At 43.2% G+C, this 27,503-nt stretch overlaps 1 protein-coding gene across 1 annotated transcript in view; it reads right to left on the reverse strand.

Moving 5' to 3' along the window:
- The window catches only part of LOC139264468 (aryl hydrocarbon receptor-like), a 302,097-nt gene that overhangs the window by 74,266 nt on the left and 200,328 nt on the right, over positions 1 to 27,503 (reverse strand). Inside the window, exon 4 of the mRNA XM_070881001.1 lies at positions 21,839 to 21,928. Within this exon, the coding sequence (XP_070737102.1) occupies positions 21,839 to 21,928 (90 nt within the window). The remainder of the gene's footprint in view (positions 1 to 21,838; positions 21,929 to 27,503) is intronic.

Genomic DNA, 27,503 nt, shown 5'->3' on the forward strand with positions numbered 1-27,503 from the left:
TGGGGAGTTTAAACTAGCTTGGCAGGGAGATGGGAACCTGAGAATGAATTCAAAAGGGAAGGATGAAAAGTAGTTGTTGGACAGCAAGAATCTAGAAAGCGAATCTGTAAGACAGAGGACACAGGTCTTAGTACGTAGTAAGCAAGGAGGTCTTCCTGTGCTGAATGGTATATACTTTAATGCAAGGAGTATAGCGAATAAGGCGGATGAACTAAGAACACAGGTAGAAAATTGGGAGTATGACATTATAGCCATTACAGAAACATGGCTGAGAGGGGCAGGTTTGGCAGATCAATATTCCTGGCTACAGGATATTTAGACAAGATAGAGAGGGGGGTAAAAAAAGTTGGGGGGGGGGGTTTGCGGTACTGATTAAAGAAACTATTACAGTGGTGAGGAGGGATGATATGTTAGAGGGATCATTAACTGAGGCCATATGGGTCGAATTGAAAAATAAAAAGGGGGCGATCACACTGCTGGGAGTGTATTATAGACCCCCAAACACTGGGAGGGAGACAGAGGAGCAAATATATAGGCAAATTGCTGTGAAGTCTAAAAACCATAGGGTAGTAATAGTAGGGGATTTTAACTCTCCAAATATTGATTGGGACAAATTTAGTGTGAAGGGTACAGAGTGTGCAGAATTCTTGAAATGCATTCAAGAGAACTTTTTTAGTCAGTATGTAGCAAGCCCAACATGAGAGGGGGTGGTCTTGGATTTATTTTTGGGGAATAAAGCTGGGCAGGTTGAAGGGGTATTAGTGGGGGAGCATTTGGGTGCCAATGACCATAATTCAAGTTGGTTATGGATAAGGACAAGAATAGGCCTGGAATAAAAGTTCCAAATTGGGGAAAAGCTAATTTTGCTAAGTTAAGGAGTGATTTGGCCATAGTGGACTGGAAACAGCTACTTGTGGGTAAATCAGTGTCGGAACAGTAAGGCATTCAAGGAGGAGATCCGAAAGGTCCAGGCCAAACATGTGCCCTTAAAAAAAAAAAGGTTGGGAAAAATTATTCTGGAGCCTCCTGGATGTCTAAGGACTTACAGGGGAGGATTAAGAAAAAAAGGGATGCTTATGTCACATATCAACAGCTAAATACTTTAGAATCTTTAGAGAATATAGAAAATTAAGAGGCAAAATTAAAAAGGATATTAGGAATGCTAAGAGAAAGCACAAGAAATTCATGGCCAGTAAAATTAAGGAAAACCCTAAGATGTTCTATAAATATAGTAAGAGTAAGAGGGTAACTAAGGAAAGGGTAGGGCCTATTAGAGACCATGAAGGTAATCTTTGTGTGGAGGTGGAAGATGTTGGTGAGGTTCTTAATGAATACTTTGCATCTGTTTTCACAAAGGAAAGAGGTAATGCAGATATTGCTATAGAGGAGGAGTGAGATATTCTGGATGAAATAAATATAGTGAGAGGGAAAGTATTAAGGGGTTTAGCAGCTTTGAAAGTAGATAAATCCCCAGGCCCAGATGAAATGCATCCCAGGTTCTTGAGCGAAGTAAAAGAGGAAATAGCAGAGAGCGTGACCATCATTTTCCAGTCCTCTTTGGATAGGGGCATGATGCCGGAGGATTGGAGAACTGCTAATGTAGTACGCTTGTTTAAGAAGGGAAAAAGGGATAGGCCGAGTAATTACAGGCCTGTGAGCCTAACGTCAGTGGTGGGAAAATTATTGGAAAAAATCCTGAAAGACAGGATAAATCTGCATTTGGTTAGGCAAAGAATAATTAGGGACAGCCAGCACGGATTTAAGGGAAGATCGTGTTTGATTAACCTGATTGAATTTTTTGAGGAGGTAACCAAGAGGGTCGATAAGCATAGTGCGTACGATGTAGTATATATGGACTTTAGCAAGGTTTTTGATAATGTCCCGCATGGTAGACTGGTCATGAAGGTTAAAGCCCATAGGATCCAGGGCAAAGTGGCAAGTTTGGATCCAAAATTGGCTTGGAGGTAGGAAGCAAAGGGTAATGATTGATGGATGTTTTTGTGATTGGAAGGATGTTTCCAGTGGTGTTCCGCAGGGCTCAGTACTGGGTCCCTTGCTTTTTGTGGTATATATCAACGATTTAGATTTGAATATAGGGAGTATGATTAAGAAGTTTGCAGACAACACTAAAATTGGCTGTGTAGTTGATAATGAAGAGGAAAGTCATGGGCTGCAGGAGGATATCAATCTACTGGTCAGGTGGGCAGAGCAGTGGCAAATGGAATTTAATTCAGAGAAGTCTGAGGTGATGCATTTTGGGAGGGCTAATAAGGAAAGGATATACACATTAAGCGGTAGGTCACTTAATAGTGTAGATGATCAAAGGGACCTTGGAGTGCTTGTCCACAGATCCCTGAAAGTAGCAGGCGAGGTGGATAAGGTGGTTAAGAAGGCATACGGAATGCTTGCCTTTATTGGCCAAGGCATAGAATATAAGAGCGGGGAGGTTATGCTTAAATTGTATACTGTGTTTAGGCCACAGCTGGAGTACTGCTTGCAGGTCTGGTCGCCGTATTATAGGAAAGACGTGATTGCACTAGAGAGAGTGCAGAGGAGATTTACTAGGATGCTACCTGGAATGGAGAATCTTAGTTATGAGGACAGATTGGATAGGCTGGGTTTGTTCTCATTGGAACAGAGGAGGTTGAGAGGAGACCTCATCGAGGTGTACAAAATATTGAGGGGCCTGGACATAGTGGATAGTAAGGATCTATTTCCATTGGCGGAGGGGGCTATTACGAGGGGACATAGTTTTAAGGTGGTTGATGGAAGGTTTAGAGGGGATTTGAGGGAGGCTTCTTCATGCAGAGTGTTGTGGGGATCTGGAACTCGCTGCCTGGAAGAGTGGTGGATGCAGAAACCCTCACCACTTTTAAGAAATGGTTGGATGGGTACTTAAATTGCCATAACCTGCAGGGTTGCGGACATAGAGCTGGTAATTGGGAATATACTAGATGACCTTTTGTTGGTCGGCGCAGATATAATGTTAAGTACTGCAGGGAATAGAATAAGGCCAGGGTGATCTCCTGGACTAATTTTGATCGCCTGGATGGGTCAGAGAGGAATTTTCCCAGATTCTTTCTCCCTAAATTGGCCTGGATTTTTATCTGGTTTTTGCCTCTCCCAGGAGATCACATTTAGTATAAGGGGTGTTGCAGTGGTGTGGGGTGGACTGGTTGGGCTGGGTGCTCTTTGCCTTTCCGTCATTTTTCATGGTTTTGTATGTAACCTTTAGGGCTGCTGCTGAAGGACCGTGCGACTCTTTGTCAGCCGGTGCAGACACGATGGGCCGAAATGGACTCCTTCTGCACTGTAAATTTCTATGTTTCTAAGACGCTCCTTAAAACATACCTCTTTGATCACCTGCACAAATTTCTACTTACGCGGCTCGGTGTCAAATTTTTAATTGCATAATACTCCTGTGAAGCGCCTGCCGCTGTTTCACTACATTAAAGGCACTATATAAATACAAGTTGTTGTTGTTTTGCTATTACATTTGGACGCAATTTACATAATCTAATCCGTACCAAGATAACCTGCAGCAGAGAAATAGAGCTGACATCAAAATTGTTCAGAAATGTGAGAACTTTCTTGCAACCATATTTTTTTTAAATGGCTAAAACATCATCAAAAGACAAATAGCTACCACTAGTTTGTGGAGCTTATTTTAATAACAGAATTCATAAAAACCAAAATAAAACTGCAGGCAAACAATGGTGTCCTCTTTCAGTTCATAATTGGCAAGCATGTACATTTTGTCTGCACAATTTAAATTCTGGATTATGAAACAGAAGATCTGCACAAGCAATTTATGAAAATGTGAAATAATCTTGGGTATCTCTTGATTCAACAAGAGAAAGTTGAATACTACATTGTTCGTGGCTTGCACTTTGGGAATTTTAATTCTGTTTTAAATCAAATTTTCTCTCTAGTTGATTAGGATGAATACGGAAGAAAAATGAATACAGAAAAAGGATATTTATTTTTGAGAGCTGTGAGATAAAACATCGGCAAAAGTTCCACAGATTTTAGAAAGGTAATTAGTGATGCATAGACATTTCACTTGCAGCCCCCTAAATACAAAATGTTTGAGACTTAAAAGGACATGATTAGCCATGGTTTGGATTTTTTCTGTAATGTGCTGTAATATTGTATTCTTGTTCTATTTCAAAGTTTCACATTACAGCATTCTAAGGAAAATGCATAGATTAGGTGAGCTGACTGGTTGATAGAAAGTGATTCAAAAATAAGACTATGTTCAGGTTGGCCCGAGGGAAGTTCTTTTATACCAAATATCCTTTACTACCACCAATTGAAAGAAGGTTGCCAGCTTGTCTGCTCTCAAAGGCCATGCCGTTGACAAAAGTCATATCCAGACTTTGTTGCAACCAAATTGATTCTTTGCACTCCATATGAATCACAAAGCCACCAGTTGCTGTAGAACTAGAGTACAGAGACATCTTAAATACTAGGGTAGAAATTCCGACGTCCCGGGCCCGAACGAAGCTTCTACGGACCCGGAAAGACATCGGAAAAGCCGGTTTTCAGCACGCAATGCGCATGCGCTGATAACTGGCTTTTCTGATCTACAGATCGTAGCCAGATCGGGAGCAAGGATATTTGTACGGGCAAGATTGCGATATTTACGCATATCTTGCCCAGCAAATGTCCTCAAAAATTTTGAGCCTGATAAAAGCAGGCGCATAGTCTACTTTTACAGGAGCAAGTGTTTTAAAACACACAAAAACATATTAAAATAAAGTTATGGAAACATATTTTATTGTTAAAAACCCTTCCCACTATGGTAAGTTTATTTTAAGGCATAATTAAAAAAACTTTAAAAAAAGAGAATATATATTTTTTTTATAAGACATTGATAACTTTAATTTAAATGAATCTTAAATATGTGGTGTATATTTTCCATTTTTTAAATTAGTGTTTGGATGTGGGGGGTGGGGGGGGTTTCTCATTCATAATAATGGGAACTTATGGAGTTCCCATTATTATGAATTAGAAAATACTGCCCAGAGCCATATGACTGCAGCTCCAGCTTACAGACGTCCCTACGAGCACGCGCTGCGACTCGCAGGGAGAGGAGACCTGTGGACCAAGATCTTGAGCGGACGCAGCAGCTTCAGGTAGGTGCACATTTATTCTCCAAGACCTAGTCGAATGCCCGCAGGAAGGAGAAAGCGGGATTTCTGGGCCATTATTTCGATATTAGCGATATCTGGCTGCCTGTAATCGCAATTACCTTGACTATGATTTTTGAAATGGTATTAATTTAAAATCTACTAAATCTTGCTAATTTTGAAGCCCTTCTTTTTGATATTATTTCTGAAGATAATACATGCAAGAATAATGAAACATGTTTCAACTTTAAAATATATTTTTGACGAATTTTACTTACCCTTTTATTTCTCTCTCAAATAATTATGTTACCATGGCTAACCTGTTCCGATATCTCTCAAAGAACACTCATTACCAGGAAACCTTGTTTCTTGCGAATTACTGCCACAACTGGCATCACTACTATGAGAGTCATCCAGGGACATGGGGCTGGGTTTCACGAATCTCGGCGGGTCCATGGCTGACGACGTCAGTGGCAGGTCCCGACCTCACTGCTGGCTCCATCCTGACCTCTGAAATAAATTTCCCCTGATTGGGCTTGTTAAGCCTGCCCAGTGCGTTTCCCGGCCAATTAAAAGAAGCGGGTTTATACGAACATAAGAATTAGGAGCCGGAGTAGGTCATTCGACCCCTCGAGTCTGTTACACCATTCAATAAGATCATGGCTGATCACCTACCAATCATCAGCCGGTTTTCTTACAGGGACCATGGCCACATTTATTTAGACATTTATGCTGCCGAGTGTTCTACAGCGTTAACATAGAAACATAGAAAATAGGTGCAGGAGTAGGCCATTCGGCCCTTCGAGCCTGCACCACCATTCAAATATGATCATGGCTGATCATTCACCTCAGTACCTCTTTCCCCGCTTTCTCTCCATATCCCTTTAGCCGTAAGGGCCACATCTAACTCCCTCTTGAATATATCCAATGAACTGACATCAACAACTCTCTGCGGCAGGGAATTCCACAGGTTAACAACTCTCTGAGTGAAGAAGTTTCTCCTCATCTCAGTCCTAAATGGCCTACCCATTATTATAAGACTGTGTCCCCTGGTTCTGAACTTCCCCAACATCGGGAACATTCTTCCCGCATCTAACCTGTCCCGTCCCGTCAGAATCTTATACGTTTCTATGAGATCCCCTCTCATCCTTCTAAACTCCAGTATATAAAGGCCCAGTTGATCCAGTCTCTCCTCATATGTCAGTCCAGCCATCCCTGGAATCAGTCTGGTGAACCTTCGCTGCACTCCCTCAATAGCAAGAATGTCCTTCCTCAGATTAGACCAAAACTGAACACAATATTCCAGGTGAGGCCTCACCAAGGCCCTGTACAACTGCAGTAAGACCTCCCTGCTCCTATACTCAAATCCCCTAGCTACGAAGGCCAACATGCCATTTGCCTTCTTCACCGCCTGCTGTATCTGCATGCCAACGTGCTGCAAACACTGACATATGCTTATGCAGGGAGTCACAGCAGACAGGGACATCCTCTTCCCTTTCCATGGGAGGAAGACACCTCCCTGGGAGATCAGCACAGCCTGGTTGCATATTGCAGAGAAGAGTACAAGCAGGGATGTCGTCAGGAGGACCTAGGTGCAATGCTGCAAATGTTCCATGATCTCAGATCATCACAAAACATTAGTACAAAGCCACATTCAACCTGCTGTGCCACTCATCACTCTGCCTTCCCCACCCTACTCCTGCACATCCTTACTAACACCAATTTATCATGCAACTCCACCCATCCCTCTCTATCTACATTATCACATCCCCATCTCACTAGCCGCCCCTCACACTTACCCTCATCTTAGTGCAATCATACCAACTAACAACACACAGGGGTATGCACTTGAGACTTTTATGCAATGTTCATGTAAAGTTTTTGTTAATGTAGTGTCAAAGATTGAAAATGTTATCTTCAATACTTTGGATTCTTGGACAGATTTGTGTGCAACTTTGGAAGTGGCTTAGTGAGTGGAGTGAATGGTGAGACATAACGGTACCCTGGACAATGGTCATGAGTGTGAAAGGAATGGCTTGGGCATTGTAGGGATGCTTTATGATATTGGTGTGGGGAGGTGCCAACCTGGTGCATCATTGGGCAGCCAGGGTGTGCAGCATCAAGTGAGGTAAATCTGGCCATGGTGAGGCCATCCCTGGCCTCCTGGGCAGCAACGTGGTCGGGTGCTGATGACCTGTGTGGCATCAGTTGATTGTGGAGAAGGTTGGTGTTGTTGTTGGTGCTGCTAGTGTGCCTGGTGCTGCTGGTGTTTGGGTTGATTGTGGTGGAATTCTTAGGGCCAAGGTGCGGGAGTATAAAGTGCACCGATGCTGATGGTAGGTAAAGTAGCAATGAAAGAAGCGATCTGTCAATGGTGGGACAGGTAATGAGGTCAGACTGGATGGAGACTTGTGTAAAGACTTGCAGCATCCTGAATCTGTAATGGAAATGCAGTTTAGAGAAACTAGTCGTTAAGGGAACATTTCTCAATCAGCTGGAGCTTTGATTTGACATTTGAAGTGTCAACTCATCAGCTGATTCAATGGCCACGGACCTCCCGCCTCAGCTTCACAAATGTGGTCTAGGCACAGCGAGTAACCTGTCAAATCCAAAAAGCTGGGAAAAGAAACATTAATAAGTGGCTGTAAACAAGCCACTAATGATTTTAATTGTCTTCCCTGCCGCTGCTCAGTGCTGATGGACCCGACATTTGGTGAAGGCTTGGGGTGGCGGGTTCACAGTGAGGCCATGATCCGCTGGAGAAAAAAAACTTTCCCACCTGACCCGCCACCGATCATGCCCGCTGATGCCCCGCAAAATTCAGTCCATGGTCTTATAAACATTGGGGGTGGCCTTGGAATCTGAGTGTACAGGTCTACTCATGCTCCAGTTGACTAGTACCACAGGCCTAAATCTGTAGAGCTTGAGGCCTATCAAGCACTGTGCTGCCCTGAATGGTTAAATGTGGGAGCATAACAAGAGACAATAATGTGTCCTCTTCACCACAGTTCCTCCTACAGCTTTATCCCAGAGAGGGGTAGAATCTATGAAGATCTGCGGAGTGTATTACATAAGAACCTAAGAAATAAGAGGAAGAGTAGCCCATTTCGTCCCTCGAGGCTGCTCTGCTATTTAATAAGATCATGGCCGATCTGATCATGGACTCAGCTCCACTTCCCTGCCCGCTCTCCATAACCCTTTACTCCCTTATCGCTCAAAAATCTGTCTTAAATATATTCAATGACCCAGCCTCCACAGCTCTCTGGGGCAGAGAATTCCATAGATTTACAACCCTCTGAGCGAAGAAATTTCTCCTCATCTCAGTTTTAAATTGGCGGCCCCTTATTCTAAGACTATGTCCCCTATTTTTGGTTTCCACTCTGAGTGGAAATATCCTCTCTGGATCTACCTTGTCGAGCCCCCTCATTATCTTATAAGTTTTAATAAGATCACCTCATTCTTTTGAACTCCAATGTGTATAGGCCCAACCTACTCAACCTATTCTCATAAGTCAACCCCCTCATCTCTAGAATCAACCTAGTGAACCTTCTCTGAACAGCCTCCAATGCAAGTATACCCTTCCTTAAATAAGGAGACCAAAACTGTCGCAGTACTCCAGGTGTGGCCTTACCAATACCCTGTAGCGATCTAGCAGGACTTCTCTGCTTTTATACTCTATCCCCCTTCCAATAAAGTCTAACATTCGATTTGCTTTCTGGATTACTTGCTGTACCTGCATACTAACTTTGTGTTTCATGCACAAGGACCCCCAGGTCTCTCTGTACTGCAGCACTTTGCAGTTTTTCTCCATTTAAATTATAATTTGATTTTCTATTTTTTCTGCCAAAGTTGATAACCTCATATTTTGCCACATTATACTCCATCTGCCAATTTTTTGCCCACTTACTTAACCTGTCTAGATCCCTTTGCAGATTTTTGTTGTCCTCCTCACAATTTGCTTTCCCACCTATTTTTGTATCAGCAGCAGACTTGGCTACATTACACTTGGTCCATTCATCCAAGTCATTAATATAGATTGTAAATAGTTGAGGACCCAGCACCGATCCTTGCGGTACCCCACTAGTCACTGTTTGCCAACCGAAAAATGACCCATTTATCCTGACTCTGTTTTCTGTTAGTTAGCCAATCCTCTATCCATGCTAATATATTAGCCCAACCCTGTGAGCTCTTATCTTGTGCAGCAACCTCTTATGTGGCACCTTATCGAATGCCTTCTGGAAATCCAAATACACCACATCCACTGGTTCCCCCTTATCCACCCTGCTTGTTACATTCTCAAAGAACTTCAGCCAATTTGTCAAACATGACTTCCCTTTCATAAAACCATGCTGACTCTGCTTGATTGAATCATGCTTTTCCAAATATCCCACTACTGCTTCCTTAATAATGGACTTCAGCATTTCTAGTATTATGCTCGATGTAATGTCTTGAGTTGGCCTTCATGCATTCTTTGCATACAAGGTTTAATCAGACCTTGATTATGTACCCAGTTTTTCAACTCCATCTCATAGAATCCTACTGCACAGAAGGAGGCCATTCAGCCTACTTGTACATTTTTACTTTTTAAGTATATATCCAATTCGCTAATGGAAGTTACAATTGAATCTAATTCCACCTCCCTTTCAGGCAGTGCATTCCAGAGCACAACAACTCGCTGTGTAAAAAAAAATTCATATCTCCCCTCTGGTTCTTTTGCTAATTATCTTAAATCTGCATCTCTTGGTTATCTATCCTCCTGTCAGTGGAAACAGTTTCTCCATATTTACTCAAAAACCCTTCATAATTTTGAACTATTCTTTTAATTCTCTGCTTCAAGGAGAATAGTCCCAGCTTCTCCACATAACTTCTCATCTCTGGTATCATTCTAGTAAATCTCTTCTGCAACCTCTCCAAGGCCTTGACATCCTTCCTTAAGTGTGGTGCCCAGAATTGGATGCAAGACTCCAGCTGAGGCCAAGCAAATTATAAACCTTGATAAAGATTTAGCACAATTTCCTTGCTTTTTCCACTCTGTGCCTCTATTTATAAAGCCTAGGATCTCACATGCTTGTTTCACAGCCTTATCAACTTGTCCTGTCATATTAACATAGAAACATAGAAAATAGGTACAGGAGTAGGCTATTCGGCCCTTTGAACCTGCACCACCATTCAATAAGATCATGTCTGATCATTCATCTCAGTACCCCTTTCCTGCTTTCTCTCCATACAGCCTTGATCCCTTTAGCCGCAAGGGTCTTATCTAACTCCCTCTTGAATATATCTAATGAACTGGCATCAACAACTCTCTGCGGCAGGGAATTCCACAGGTTAACAACTCTGAGTGAAGAAGTTTTTCCTCATCTCAGTCCTAAATGGCTTACCCCTTATCCTTAGACTGTGACCCCTGGTTCTGGACTTCCCCAACATCGGGAACATTCTTCCTGCATCTATCCTGTCCAGTCCAGTCAGAATTTTATATGTTTCTATGAGATCCCCTTTCATCCTTCTAAACTCCAGTGAATAAAGGCCCAGTCGATCCAGTCTCTCCTCATAGGTCAGTCTAGCCATCCCGGGAATCAGTCTGGTGAACCTTCGCTGCACTCCGTCAATAGCAAGATCGTCCTTCCTCAGATTAGGAGACCAAAACTGAACACAATATTCCAGGTGAGGCCTCACCAAGGCCCTGTTCAACTGCAATAAGACCTCCCTGCTCCTATACTCAAAACCCCTAGCTTTGAAGGCCAACATACCATTTGCCTTCTTCACCGCCTGTTGTACCTGCATGCCAACTTTCAATGACTGATGTACCATGACACCTAGGTCTCATTGCACCTCCCCTTTTCCTAACCTGCCGCCATTCAGATAATATTCTGCCTTCGTGTTCTTGCCCTAAAGTGGATAATCTCACATTTATCCACATTATCCACATAAATGCCATGCATTTGCCCACTCACCTAACCTGTCCAAGTCACCCTGCAGCCTCTTAGCGTACTCCTCACAGCTCACACCGCCACCCAGTTTAGTTTCATCTGCAAACTTGGGGACATTACACTCAATTCCTTCATCCAAATCATTAATGTATATTGTAAATAGCTGGGGTTGCAGCACTGAGCCCTGCGGCACCCCATTAGTCACTGCCTGTCATTCTGAAAAGGACCCGTTTATCCCGACTCTCTGTTTCCCGTCTGCCAACCAGTTCTCTATCCACATCAGTACATCACCCCCAATACCATATGCTTTAATTTTGCACACCAATCTCTTGTATGGAACCTTGTCAAAAGCCTTTTGAAAGTCCAAATACACCACATCCACTGGTTCGCCCTTGTCCACTCTACTAGTTACATTCTCAAAAAATTCCAGAAGATTTGTCAAGCATGATTTCCCTTTCATAAATCGATGTTGACTTGGATCGACCCTGTCACTGCTTTCCAAATGCGCCATTATTTCATCTTTAATAATTGAGTCCAACAGTTTCCCCACGACTGATGTCAGGCTAACCGGTCTATAATGAACAGTTTTCTCCCTACCTCCTTTTTTAAAAAAGTGGTGTTACATTAGCTAATCTCCAGTCCATAGAAACTGATCCAGAGTCAATAGACTGTTGGAAAATGATCACCAATGCATCCACTATTTCTAGGGCCACTTCCTTAAGTACTCTGGAATGCAGAATATCAGGCCCTGAGGATTTATCGGCCTTCAATCCCATCAATTTCCCGAATACAATTTCCCGCCTAATATGGATATCCTTCTGTTCCTCCTTCTCACTAGACCCTCGGTCTCCTAGTACTTCCGGAAGGTTATTTGTTTCTTCCTTCGTGAAGACAGAACCAAAGTATTTGTTCAACTGGTCTGCCATTTCTTTGTTCTCCATTATAAATTCACCTGAATCTGACTGCAAAGGACCTACGTTTGTCTTCACTAATCTTTTCTTCTTCACAGATCTATAGAAGCTGCAAGTCAGTTTTTATGTTCCTGGCAATTTTCCTCTCAGTCTATTTTACCTCTCCTAATTAAACCCTTTGTCCTCCTCTGCTGAATTCTAAATGTCTCCCAATCCTCAGGTTTGTTGCTTTTTCTGGCCAATTTATACACCTCTTCCTTGGATTTAAAACTATCCTTAATTTCCCTTGTTAGCCATGGTTGAGCCACCTTCCCCGTTTTATTTTTACTCCAGACAGGGATGTACAATTGTTGAAGTTCATCCACGTTTGCCATTACCTATCGACCGTCAACCCTTTAAGTATCCTTTGACAGTCTATTCTAGCCAATTCACATCTCATACCATCAAAGTTACCTTTCCTTAAGTTCAGGACCCTCGTCACTCTCCATCTTAATAAAGAATTCTACCATATTATGGTCACTCTTCCTCAAGGAACCTCGCACAACAAGATTGCTAATTAGTCCTTTCTCATTATACAATACCCAGTCTAGGATGGCCAGCCCCCTAGTTGGTTCCTCGACATATTGTTCTAGAAAACCATCCCTAATACACTCCAGGAAATCCTCCTCCATTGTATTCTTACCAGTTTGGTTAGCCTAATCTATATCTATATTAAAGTCGCCCATGATGACTGTTGTACCTTTATTGCATGCATCCCTAATTTCTTGTTTGATGCTGTCCCCAACCTCACTACTACGGTTTGCTGGTCTGTACACAACTCCCACTAGCGTTTTCTGCCCTTTGGCATTCCGCAGCTCTACCCATACAGATTCCACATCATCCAAGCTAATGTCCTTCCGTATTATTGCGTAATTTCCTTTTTAACCAGCAACGCTACCCCACCTTCTTTTCCTTTCGGTCTATCCTTCCTGAATGTTGAATACCCCTGGATGTTGAATTCCCAGCCTTGGTCACCCTGGAGCCATGTCTCTGTGATGTTAATTATATCATATTCACTAATTGCTGCCTGTGCAGTTAATTCGTCCACCTTATTACAAATACTTCTCGCATTGAGGCACAGAGCCTTCAGGCTTGTCTTTTTAACACACTTTGTCCTTTTAGAATTTTGCTGCAATGTGGCCCTTTTTGATTTTTGCCTTCGGTTTCTCTGCCTTCCACTTTTACTTTTCTTCTATCTTTTGCTTCTGCCCCCATTCTACTTCCCTCTGTCTCCCTGCATAGGTTACCATCCCCCTGCCACATTAGTTTAACCCCTCCCCAACAGCACTAGCAAACACCACCCCCCGGACATTGGTTCCAGTCCTGCCCAGGTGCAGACTGCCGGTTTGTACTGGTCCCACCTCCCCCAGAACTGGTTCCAATGTCCCAGGAATTTGAATCCCTCCCTTCTGCACCACTCCTCAAGCCACGTATTCATCTGAGCTATCCTGCAATTCCTACTCTGACTAGCACATGGCACTGGTAGCAATCCTGAGATTACTACCTTTGAGGTCCTACTTATTAATTTAACTCCTAGCTCCCTAATTCAGCTTGTAGGACCTCATCCCGTTTTTTACCTATGTCGTTGGTACCTATATGCACCACGACAACTGGCTGTTCACCTCCCCTTTCAAAATGTCCTGCAACCGCTCCAAGACATCCTTGACCCTTGCACCAGGGAGGCAACATACCAAACTGGAGTCTCGATTGCGGCCGCAGAAACGAATATCTATTCCCCTTACAATAGAATCCCCTACCACTATAGCTCTCCCACTCTTTTTCCTGCCCTTCTGTGCAGCAGAGCCACCCACGGTGCCATGGACTTGGCTGCTGCTGCTGCTCTGTCCTGATGAGTCACCCCCCCCAACAATACCCAAAGCGGTGTATCTGTTTTGGAGGGGGATGACCGCAAGGGACCTCTGCACTACCTTCCTTCCACTGCTCTTCCTGTTGGTCATCCATTCACTATCTGTCTGTGTAACCTTTACCTGCGGTAAGACCAATTCACTAAACGTGCTATTTACGAAATCCTCAACATCGCGCATGCTCCAGAGTGAATCCACCCACAGCTCCAGTTCCGCAATGCGGTCTGTCAGGATCTGCAGCAGGATACACTTCCCGCACAATTAATCGTCAGGGACACTGGAAGCATCCCTGAGTTCCCACATAGCACAGGAGGAGCATGACACGTATCCGAGCTCTTCTGCCATGACTTAACCCTTAAATTAACTTAATTTGGCAACAACAATGATAAAGGCTACCTACTGACAGGGAAAGGAAAAAGAAAAACTACTCACTAATTACCAGCCAATCACTTACCCCCTTGGCTGTGACATCATCTTTTGATTTCTTTCTACTTCTTTGTTTACCTTCTGCCCCTGCAGCTGCACCAGCTGGCCTCTCCGCCTGCCCGCTCGAACTCCCGCTGGGCCTTTTTATAGGCCTCTCCGATTTGTGTATGTGAACCCCCAATTTTCTGTTCCTGTGCTGCATTTAAAATTGTACCATTTGATGCCATGACGGTGGTTGTGCTGTCTGACATCAAGTCAATGATGAAGCAAAACTTTTACAGCCCAACATTGGAAAGACTTAAACCATCCTGTTTGGCTCCTACTAGAAACTCATGACTTAACTCCCGATGGCATTCCACCTTCTGGGACATTCCCTCAAGCTTAACCTGAAGAACTCAAACTTAATCCAAAAATGAGCTTTAACTCCCATATCCAATCTATCACCACAACCCTCTGCATAAAGAAACCCCCTCAAATCTTCCACCAACCACTTTAAAACTGTGCCCCCTCGTAATAGACCCTTCCACCAATGGAAATAGGCCCCTCAATATTTTGTACACCTCAATGAAGTCTCCTCTCAACCTCCTCTGTTCCAAAGAGAACAAACCCAGCCTATCCAATCTGTCCTCATAACTAAGATTCTCCATTTCAGGCAGCATCCTAGTAGACACCTCTAAAGTACAACCTTCCTCCATCCTTGCATCACCTTTACTGCTGCTGAAGTCAAACTTCTCATACTGATTCAACTTTTCCAATGCCCTCTTCACTTGCTTCCCAAGCTCCAACCTAAAGAAGCTATAATTCATCTCGAACTCCACTGATCACTGTCCGACACAAAATGCCTCACCAACCTCCAGTGGCTCCCCATCTCTTAAGCTCAACCACCCCAAAAATGCTCATCCTAGTTTAGAAGTTCCACCACAACCTCACTCCGTGTATCGCTGCAACCTCCTCCAGCATCTGTCTTATTCTCTGGTCCACCGATTGCTTCCTATACTCAAAATCCACGACGAGGCCTTGAACAACATGGGCCATTTTCCATACCTCGAGAGCCTACTGTCAGCAAGAGCAGACATTGAGAACGAGGTCCAACACCGCCTTCAGTGCACTAGCACAGCCTTCGGTCGCCTGAGGAAGAGAGTGCATGAAGACCAGGACCTTAAATCCGGCACCAAGCTCATGGTCTGCAGGGCAGTAGTGATACCTGCCCTCCTATTTGGCTCAGAGACGTGGACTATATACAGCAGACACCTCAAAACACTGGAGAAATACCACCAGTGCTGCCTGTGCAAGATCCTGCAAATCCATTGGCAGGACAGATGCACCAACGTCAGTGTTCTTGCTCAGGCCAACATCTTCAGCAGCGCAGCATTGACCACACTCGATCAGTTCCGTTGGGTGGGCCACATCGTCCACATGCCCGACACGAGACTCCCAAAGCAAGCACTCTACGTGGATTTTCGACACGGCAAGCAGGTGGGCAGAGGAAACGCTTCAAGGACAACCTCAAAGTCTCCTTGACAAAGAGCAACATCCCCACCGACTCCTGGGAATCCCTGGTCCATGACCACCCAAAGTGGAGGAAGAGCATCAGGAGGGCGCTGAGCACCTTGAATCCCATCGGCGAGAACAAGCAGAAACCAAGAGTAGACAGCGGAAGGAGCGTGTGTCAACCCAGGCTCCCCGACCACCTTTTTCTTCAACCACTGTCTGCCCCACCTGTGACAGAGACTGTAGGTCTCGCATTTTACTCCTCAGTCACCTGAGAACTCACTTATAGTGGAAGCAAGTCATCCTCGACCCAGAGGGACTGCCTATAATGATGATACTTTGGCTCAGCCTTCAGCCTCTTGCTTCCAGTCAAAATCTTTCTAAATCTCTCCCTACCATCAAAATTCTCCTTATAATTTAATTGCACCTTTGGCCACCTCTCCAATTTTTAGCCTACGCCTGCTTCAATATGACTCCCAACTACGAAACACGTATTGGATCTCTTGCAATATTAAAGGCTCTAAATAAATACATTATTTTTGCTGTTAAACCAATGCTTTGTGCCCTGTAGACACATTAAAAACATTTCCACGCTCAAGATATTTACCAATGTTCTATGAATGGGCATACCCAAAGGGCATGTGTCAATATTCTAAGCTGGACTGGTGCTTGGCTGAAAGGTAGAGTGCATAAACTGCTGCTATGTAGGGAGGTATCAGAGTGGAAACCAGTAGCAAAACTTAATTATGTATAGGTAGATTCCATTAGGTAGCCAGAAGATTTTATTAGGTAACTAACAATGGTTCACTTTGAGATATTCTGTAGGTTACTGAAGAAAGCTGAACCCTCAGGTTTTTTTTGTGTATGTAGATTGAGACTCAATTGTGTGCCTGTTCCCACTGAAAAGGGGAAATATAGTCTAAGAAAGCAACTCCAAGGCAAATTACATCTTCCATGCATATGCTAATAATTACTAAAACTCCTACACGTTAAGATAAATATTAACTGTCAACACTTTGTCGCACCATCAAAGGGATCCAATAGTTGGGTTAGTTATTGAATGTGCTCAGCTAACTTTAGCCATGGACTCGTGTCAACTGTTTACCCATTGGGACTGCTGGGATCCTTTTCATTTCTAAATGCCATTCCAAGGCAGGCAGCCTTTAAATAGCCTGGCACCAGATGAATGTACAGTAGAACTCAAATCACTGAAATTATTTAGTGACTGCTTTGGATCAACATCCAGAAATGCGAAGTACTTACGTAGGACTCCAGCTGACCCAAAATTGGAGGTCCCCAAGATGGTGTTATGAAGTGTTAAATGATTCCATGCCCATTTAAATGGAGATAGAAATTTATTAAAAAAACATAAAAAGGACCGAATATGACTTTAAAATGGGGACTGAACTATGTCTACACATCCTGCTCCAATTATCCACCAGAATCCAACCCCACTACCCAAATAACTCAACAGGTTCTTAACTCCCATTGTACAATAACATGAGAGTATTCACTAGTGTAGCTGAAAAATAAAAATAAGAGCCCCAAAATACACAAAACCCTAACAGAATTGAAAATTCAGTTAGTTAACAAACCCAAATTCTAATTCTGTAAACCATTAAGGACCTGAACTTGGTCAAAGCTAAGGTCCGCCCATTTCTCAGCAGGCCCCGGGCGGAATGTACCTTTTTGTCGCCCGCTGCCGCTGGGGCCAGTCGGGCGCGAATTTCGCCACGGTTGTGTCGGCGGTAGCGGAAGTCGGTGGGCGTGAGCAGGCGGTGGCAGCAGCGGGCGCTAGGTGCAGGCCTCTCGACTCGGCAAACATCGGAGGTCATGCACCGCGCTTGCACGAGACTTGTTTTTTTTTGTCGTTTCCTCTGGGTGGTTACATCACTTTTGCTGCAATTGGGGCTGATGGCACAAATGCGCAAGCTCATAAACGTTGTGCATTCATTTGCACCTGCCAGTTGGAGAGGGGTCACTTTTGGAGAGAGAGATACAAATTCATCATCAGCCATCCATCAAGAAAAGTAATAATGAGTACAAAAAATGCTTCCAAGAAGTCTGATGGAGCCAAGCCCAGAGCTCCCTGGTTTAATATGACGAGCTGGACAAGCTTGTATGTGAGGTGGAGCGCTGGTATAAAGTCCTCATCCTGCATGGTCGTGGCAAGCCTCCACCACTCTAATATAGATGCATTTGGAGTGAGATTAGTGAGCCCCTGTCCTCAGTGGGCAACACTGTGCGGAATGGAGACCAGTGTCGGAAACGATGGAACAATGTGGTGGTGTCAGTCAGCAAGAGTGAATAAACATTTACTGGACCATTCCTGTGCAACTCCAAAAGATTCTGAGCCAGTTGTGTGTGAGTGGGTGTGTTGCATGAGCAAAAGGGGCAAAGGCTGCAATGTTTCTTTCTGCAGAAGAAAAGAACATCCAAGGCATCAAGCTTGGGTGCCACAGGAAGGGGCCCAGCAGATGTTATCGAGTTGAGCAGCCTAGAGTAGCGTGCCTTGGCGTTGGTGGGTGACCAACGCTGTGCCACCACAAAGGGTGATGCAGATCCCGTGCTAGAGCATAGTAAGCTTCTCCTAAACTCCGGTCTGCGTCACGCTCATGTCATGAAAGATCATGCAATGTTAAGTCAAATGACTTTTAACACAGTGTGTCGGCCATTAATGGTGTGCTCATGTAGCAATGGAACTCCTTGAAGAATGTGAAATGTTGCGGCTCACATGTCAGAGCTTGAGCAACCCCACCCCCCCAGCTATACACTGAAATGTTGTCCTTTACTTGCAGATGTTGATTCGGACAGCACTGACCAATGCACCCCATCCACCTCTGGCACACAAAGGCAGAGTGTGTCACCAACGTCTCCCACCCAGACATTGTCACCAGCCCAACACACCTGCTCCTTCCTCCACCCCCCTACCCCCCCCCCACCCCCTCCCATATCCACCACACCCATCTCTGCCACCCAGAGTCACGAAGACCAGGAGGAAGAGGAGGGAGAAGTGCCAGTCTTCGAGATGGAAGAGGAGGACTCCAGTCTCCTGACATATGTGCCACCTGTCTGACCAACATCGGTGTTGGGGTCCGACTTCTTAGGATTTGAATCGGACGAAGCAGGAACAAGTGTTGGGAGGCGCAGAGGCCATGCCGGAAAATCCACCAAGCCGCAAGCAACAATCCAATGAGGATGGAGGACAGCTCGCAGCGATTTAAGAAATGGTCCAGCTGTCGAGGACGAGCGTCGAATAAGAGATGTGCTGCAGAACCTGGCTGGGATAGCGGCCACCATCACCACCTTTGCTCAACAGCATACTGCCAGTATGGAGCAGCTCATTAGTGCAGTGGGGTGTAACACGACTCTGTTGAGGCAATGAGGCAAGCGATGGCTTCTGGCCATGTCATGCAATCGAGCCCACACCATCGAGGCCGACAGATCCAGAGGAGCCGGTGCCTTCAATCACACCCCCTACCTTCTCACCAAGGTGAACCTGTCAGCAGCGTTCCGGCTGCCCTCCTGCACAATGTGATGGAGCAGAGGTGGTGAGGGGCAGGGGTGTGGATCGCTGTGGTGAAGGCGGACCCATGAAGAGGACGATGGGCCTCACATCGGGGGGGGGGGGGGGGTGGTGAAGAGAGTTGGTGTTCGTGGGTAGAGGGTTGGGTGTTGGTGGTGGATATGTACTTTACTCCTCATTAAGTTGTTTCACATGGATCGTTGTCAATGTCACTTGACTGGTCTCGGAACAACTGTACATGTGTTGGAATCAATTGTTTTCATCTTCTGTCACTTTGGCATGCTGCACTATTAAATACAGTCACAATGTTCACCCATGCTTGGTCAGTGTCTCATTTTACATTATCTGGGGTGTGCTCTGAGAAAAAGACAAATCTCCTTCAGGTGTACTGCTGTATGAGGAATATCTTGCCCTCCACATATGATGCGACTGTTTACGGGTCCTGTCATCAGGCGATTGTAATGCGACAAGTAAGGGTCACCAATGCAGGAAGTCTGCCATTCAATGAGAGAGAGTTGCACTATTTGCAGGGCACACAGTAAGGCTTGCACTTTTTCTTAGGTCCACCATCGCGGAGTCCCATCCCTGATATAACATGCTCCTCAGTGACCTTGCAGTCCATTATATATCTTTTTCCGTCTTCTATACTTGAGATCATGCTGTTCTCACTATCACATACTGCAACCTGCCAGAGCATTACGTGTTCTCATTTTCGCCTATTTACTCTGACAGAAGCTCATTCCATCTGTGCACTCACATTCTGTCAATAACTCTGTTCTGCCTGCAATGGTCTAAAAATTCTTGTAGGGAATCTCCATTTAGCCTTTACCATCTTTCAGAACTCATTGCCGCTTCCTCTATCACACCTTCTCTTCAACGGAGTACTTTTCATTTACATGTCTGAACTCATTCTGTGCAAGTTAAGGTCGATCAGATAACTTTTCCTGAGTCTCTGATAATGGTGCAGCATATGGACGCTACACGGGATGTGCAGCGTTACAGCACTCTGAGGGATTCTCCCTGCCACCCAATTCTCATCAACTGGCATCAACAACTCTCTGCGGCAGGGAATTCCACAGGTTAACAACTCTCTGAGTGAAGAAGTTTCTCCTCATCTCAGTCCTAAATGGCCTACCCCTTATCCTGAGACTGTGTCCCCTGGTTCTGGACTTCTCCAACATCGGGAACATTCTTCCCGCATCTAACTTATCCAGTCCCGTTAGAATCTTATGTGTTTCTATGAGATCCCCTCTCATCCTTCTAAACTCCAGTGAATACAGGCCTAGTTGATCCAGTCTCTCCTCATATGTCAGTCCAGCCATCCCTGGAATCAGTCTGGTGAACCTTCGCTGCACTCCCTCAATAGCAAGATCGTCCTTCCTCAGACTAGGAGACCAAAACTGAACACAATATTCCAGGTGAGGCCTCACCAAGGCCCTGTCCGACTGCAGTAAGCCCTCCCTGCTCCTATTCTCCAATCCCCTGGCTATGAAGGCCAACATACCATTTGCCTTCTTCACTGCCTGCTGTACCTGCATGCCAACTTTCAATGACTGATGAACCATGACAGCCAGGTCTCATTGCACCTCCCCTTTTCCTAATCTGCCGCCATTTAGATAATATTCTGCCTTCGTGTTTTTGCCCCCAAAGTGGATAACCTCACATTTATCCACATTATACTGCATTTGCCATGCATTTGCCCACTCACCTAACCTGTCCAAGTCACCCTGCAGCCTCTTAGCGTCCTCCTCACAGCTCACACCGCCACCCAGTTTAGTGTCATCTGCAAACTTGGAGATATTATACTCAATTCCTTCATCTAAATCATTAATGTATATTGTAAAGAGCTGGGGTCCCAGCACTGAGCCTTGCGGCACTCCACTAGTCACTGTCTGCCATTCTGAAAAGGACCCGTTTATCTCGACTCTCTGCTTCCTGTCTGCCAACCAGTTCTCTATCCATGTCAGTACATTACCCCCAATACCATGTGTGATTTTGCACACCAATCTCTTGTGTGGGTCCTTGTCAAAAGCCTTTTGAAAGTCCAAATACACCACATCCACTGGTTATCCCTTGTCTACTCTACTAGTTACATCCTCAAAAAATTCCAGAAGATTTGTCAAGCATGATTTCCCTTTCATAAATCCATGCTGACTTGGACCGATCCTGTCACTGCTTTCCAAATGCGCTGCTATTTCATCCTTAATAATTGATTCCAACATTTTCCCCACTACTGATGTCAGGCTAACCGGTCTATAATTACCCGTTTTCTCTCTCCCTCCCTTTTTAAAAAGTAGTGATACATTAGCTACCCTCCAGTCCATAGGAACTGATCCATAATCGATAGACTATTGAAAAATTATCACCAATGCATCCACTATTTCTAGGGCCACTTCCTTAAGTACTCTGGGATGCAGACTATCAGGCCCCGGGGATTTATCCGCCTTCAATCCCATTAATTTCCCTAATATTTGAAATCCATACACATTTATGGAAACAAAAAAGAAAACAAACTTACTTGGTGAAACCCTAGATAGTCCTGGATGGTGGTAGATGTATAAAAAACTAAACCTTCAGCTGTAATCACCAGCACAAATCCACTGAGAGCCTGGAAAGTAAAAGAATACAAAGTCAACAAATGGATCAATAATGGGATAAAAACATTTCCTATGAAATGGTAAACAGTATCTACTCATAAGTGAGATGAACAACTTACGAATTGGTAGGAGCAGAAGAAGAGAGAAGCTCACGACAAGAAACCTCAAACTATTTTTAATGTCGTATAATGTATACATTATGGTCGAATGGTTGAGGGGTGGTGTCAAAAATAACTAAAAGGGGAGATCCAAAATGGCTCAATGGCCAAATATAATGCCACACAGACGAGAAGTGTCAGGCTGGCTCTGCTGTGCCATGTTACAGCAGGGCAACAATTAGGGTGCTATGATTAAAGAAAGAAAATAAGAAAATCACCCAGGTTCGTGTTCTAGATCGCTATCCAGTAATTTATCTGGAAAGTGGAAATCAGGTGGGGGCACATTAAGCCTGGCAGAAACACTCACCACGTTTAAAAAATACTTGGATGTGCACTTAAAGTGCCGTAACCTACAGGGCTATGGACCAAGAGCTGGAAAGTGGGATTAGGCTGGATAGCTCTTGGTCGGCCGGCGCGGACATGATGGGCCGAAATGGCCTCCTTCCGTGCTGTAAATTTCTATGATTCTGTGAGTAATTTGAGACACGACGAGTGGCAATTGTAGCATGCTTGGAAGGAACAGGAAACTTTATGCTTTCCAAAGCTTGCCATCACTTGGATTTTCCTTGCCTAGTTTAGGTCAGTGGTTCTCAACCTTTTTGTGTTCGCGGCACACTTTCGAATACTAGAATTTTTGCCAGCACACTTGAAGGGATTAAAAGATGAACACAGGTTTAAAAAAAAAGCAAGTTTCAGAAAATTTTAAAAACATTTTATTAATCACAGTAGATGAAGATATACAACATTGTACACATGTATGTTAATTATTTTTTATTCTGAAAGTAACAATAAAATAATAAACTATAATAATTCCTCACATTAATTATAGATTAATTAGTATTTTAATGTGATACTTGAGCCTGACATTTTTTAGTTATGTCACTAATATCAGGGCGTATAACCGATAAGGCGACTCTCATTTCGTGTTCAAGTTCGCTAAGTTTTTCCCGTTTGTTGGATTTGATGTATGTAAGAGTTGAGAATCCTAATTTGCAGAGATATGATGTTGAAAACTGCATCAGAATTATCATGGTTTTTTTTGATATTGCAGGGGATATTCTTCTTTAATAGAAATCCAGAACGCATCAAGAGACATATCTGAATGTTTCATTTTAAGACCGCGGTCTGTAGAAATAGAAGTAAATTCTTCTTTTTGCAATGTAAAATCAAAATCTGATGTACTAATTGGAGAAAATGGATTTCTTACCCAATCATACTTCTCTACATCCAAAGATGGAAAATATTTTTTGATGTTGTCTTCCAGTGATGCCAAATGCTCTATTACGATAGGAGCAACCTTTTTAATACTGTGATTTGGTATCAAAGGGAACATTTCAAGATTTTTTTCTATTGCTCTCTTTTTCCAGATAGAATTTTTTTTCTGAAAAGCTAATAGCTTGTCTATGGAGGTGAGAATGTTTTCATTTCGTCCTTGCATACTGATAGTAATGCTGTTAAGACAATTAAATATACCTGCCAAATATGCACACCGCATTTCACTCTTAAGGTATTTGCAAAAGGTATTGTTTCCTTCTCTTTCAAAAAATACTGACAATTCTTCTTTAAGTTCAAATACACGACATAAGACTTTTCCCCTTGAAAGCCATCTTACCTCTGTATGCAAAAGTAAACATTCGTGCTGTGCATCCATAGCTTTGCAGAGCTGTTTAAACAAGCGAGTTTTTAAAGTTCTTGATTTTATATAATTTATAATATTAACAACTTGATCTAACACAGATTTTAATTCTAGCGGTAATGTCTTTGCAACAAGTACTTCTCTTTGCAAAAAGCAATGGGTGAATAATATATTTGGATTATGTTTTTTTGCGAGCGTTTTCTTGTTCCGCTTCATCACCAAGCACTATTTTGACAATTTTATGACATGCAGGCAAATTAAGTGACTCAGCTATAGTAGTATGAGGCTTCATTTTCTGCGCTATTAATTCAGCAACTTCGTAAGAAGCAATTTGAACCTTATCTGACTCCTTAACATTTTTTTCAAAATATTTCACTTGTTTTGATTGCGTTGCCATCAATCTCCTAAAATAACTCTGATCTTTTGTTGCAAGATCTGCATGTTTCGTAGTAAAATTACGTTTCAATTTACTGGGAACCATTTCGACAGTTTTTCGACGCACACAACACACAGTGGAATGGGGCATTCTTCTTCTCCCGTCTATGAAAAACCGAACCTCAAATAATCCTCCATATACTAGCGATGAATTTTGGATTTTTAAGGATTTGGTTTGGCACCGCTTGGACTGGCGTTGGTTGTAGGCCTACTAGCGCTGCTTGTAGTGACACTGTCATTGATATCTCCTTGCTCATTTTTACATTTTCTTACGATGAATTTGTCCATGGGGGGGGGGGGAGCCAAATTTTATTCGTCTGAGTGATCCAAACTCCAGACAGACATGAACTGAGTCTTCCAATTTTCAAACTCCAGAGAGTCCAGACAGAAACAAACCTAGAGTTGAACAGGAAGTTTCAATTTTGACTATGGTCAAAATATTTGCTAAAAGCCAACTCTTAAAAATCAAAGCTACCGCTAGGGCGGCTAGGCCAGGTCATATTGAATGCCGCATACATCAAAGGAGCCACCAATTGACGCTATATCAGGTCAAAGTGTCAAAGATGCCGCCAGTCCCAGCCACATATCAAGCTGCAGATCAATAAACAAAAATAAATATAAATAAGAATGTGGTTAAATGTAATTAAATAGTTTTTGACATTTTATTATAAAAACTACACTTTTTACTGCATATGTGTTAGACTCGTCTTTCATTTCTTTCATCCAAATTAATAATCAAATTTTAAGCTTTTCACATGAACAATTTAACACTATTATTTTGGATTGGCGGTGGCCATGGTCCAAGTGCCCCCCCCCCCCACCGGCTATGCCCTTGGTACAGACGCACATACACACACAAATGTAAATATACACACACACACAGTCTCATTTGATGGTAGGCACTCCCACTTCTCTATCAGTAATGGGAGGGAGTAAGGAAGCGGGGGGTGTCGAGTACTCAAAGGAAACAAATTTTGCCACAGGATTTTGTTCTGAGTATGGACATTTAAATTATTTGTGTGTGTTGTCTCTTGTCATTATTACTTGTACAACTCTACAGCATAGTTTTTTTGATAATAGTAGAGATAAATAGATAGTTATTTGTCAATATTGGCAATGTTTACTACAGCAGTGGTGTCATACAAATAGGTAGATGACATATGTGTCTATCTGTCTCTCTCTCTCTCCCCCTCCCTTTTTGTTTGAGTTAAATGGTTTGTGTTTCATTGTGAAATCAGCTAAAATCCACCATACTTTTATACAATTTGGCGGCACACCTGTGAAGGGTTCACGGCACACCAATGTGCTGCGGAACACCGGTTAAAAACCACTGGTCTAGGTTAAGGTCTGTTGTAGACTAATTGATAAGCGATTCAGTATTGCCAACTCTCGCGATTCCATCGCAAGAGACACTATTTCAGAGTGAAATAAAGCATCACTCACGATGGAATGCCTAAATCTCGAGATTTTAAAATACGAGATTTGCGCATGTGCGAAAAATGTTTTACCAGGTTCAGAGGGGTTTTCATAACGCCCATTGGGTTCCTCCTCGCTCTGCCACACCCGAGTCTGTGGGCTCAGCTCGGCCGTCATCAGGCCGCACTCGTATATAAACACGGGTGAACAATTCTGGTCTTCTTCCAATTTTCCAATTCTGCTGCGTTTGTATTTTTTCCCCCCCCAACTGTACAGTTATTTTTTTCCCTCTGTCGGTGGTGCAGGTTTAATTTCAAATTATTCAGTTTTAGTGATTATTCCTGGCAGCGCCCCTTCAATTGTTGCATCAGAGTTAGTGTTTTAGCTGCAATTCCTGAGATGATCTGTCACTTGCTGTTCAGCATGGAGCAGATTGGGTGACTGACCCAGATTGAAAACCCATTTTAACATTATGGAGCGGTGCTTTTGTTCAGGTATACAAATTGTGCTCGGAGACTGGAGGGCAGGCAATGAAAATCCTAACTCGAGAAGTATAACCAAGGTAACTATAGACCAGTTAGTCATGGGCCGACACATGGAATCTATTAAATGGAGAGTAAATTAGTGATTATTTAGAAATGTGTGTGTTAATCAAGGACAGCCAGCACAGAATTGTTAAAGGCAAGTCAAATTTAATTGTTTTTTTTTAAAAGAAATCAATGCCTGTCAGTATTGCCAACTTGCGATTTGGGAGTGAAATAAAGCATTACTCATGATGGAATGTCTAAATCTCGGGGGGTTTTTTGAGAAAAAACACACCAATTTGTGCATGCGCAAAAAAAAATGGCAGGTTCCGAGGGCCATCGATTAGCGATGGCCGAATGCACTTCCTGTCCGGGAGCAAAGGCCGCGGAATAGCTTCCTGCCCAGAAGCAAAGGTCAGCGAGGAATTATGTTGGGAAAAAAAAAAATTGCAATTCAGGATTTCTATACCAAATGATTTTTAAGAGTTTGTCTCCTGATTTATGAGGCGTTGGGGTTGGCAATACTGGAGACTGATTGCTATGATTAGCCAGCAACACCTTTATTGATGTATGATGTGACTACCAGAATGGTAGAAAGCGAACTAAATTAGTTTGGAATATTAACAAGGCATTTAATTTAATTAGATAACAGAAAAAAATTCCTAACAGAACTATTTACTTCCAGTACGCAACAGTAAACCAATTTTGTTTATGACCCACCAAACACAAACTGTATGGAGCTCAGTTACTCAGTGTATTAAAAGGCTGCAGTCAGATGTTTGTTTCTTTTATGGGCTGCCTAGGTTTGATATAACCATGTTTAAAAAGAAAGTGTAAACTATAATCAGGAACAAGGGTCATAATTAGTAAAGAAAGAGCAAGTCTACTGCTAAATCTGAGTCATGTAATTATCATTCAATAAAATATAGGATATCAGAGATAGCTGGCACTAATTTATAAAGGGCTGCAATTGAATCCCGCCATTCCGACGCCACTGTATACCACAGTAGCATAGGTCAAAATTGCTCATCAATATCAACAGTGTCCAGAGATTGAAATAGTGCCATGTATTTAATTGCCTGCAATTTATTTTGGTATGTTATACAGTTAAACTTTCTATTTATATTTCCACACTGCAGATGTGCTCAGCACATTGATGATGTAGATGCACGATAAGGTTAATTGGTATGTTCAATCTAAATAGCATCACAACAGGTACTTCAACACAAGCATTTCTCATCGCACATGGCAGATTAGTAGTTAATAAACTACTTGGTACATGGTATCTTTTATTAATAATGGATGGAAAGGAAGGTGAGAGGAAGAGAGAATGAAAGAAAGAAATAAAAAAGATGGGGGAAAGATAGAGGAAAGCGGGTGTCGGAGGAGAGGGAGTGATGGAAGGGGAAAGGGGAGA

This window comes from Pristiophorus japonicus, chromosome 5, assembly GCF_044704955.1.
Source record: "Pristiophorus japonicus isolate sPriJap1 chromosome 5, sPriJap1.hap1, whole genome shotgun sequence".
In the NCBI taxonomy this organism is placed as follows: Eukaryota; Metazoa; Chordata; class Chondrichthyes; family Pristiophoridae; genus Pristiophorus; species Pristiophorus japonicus.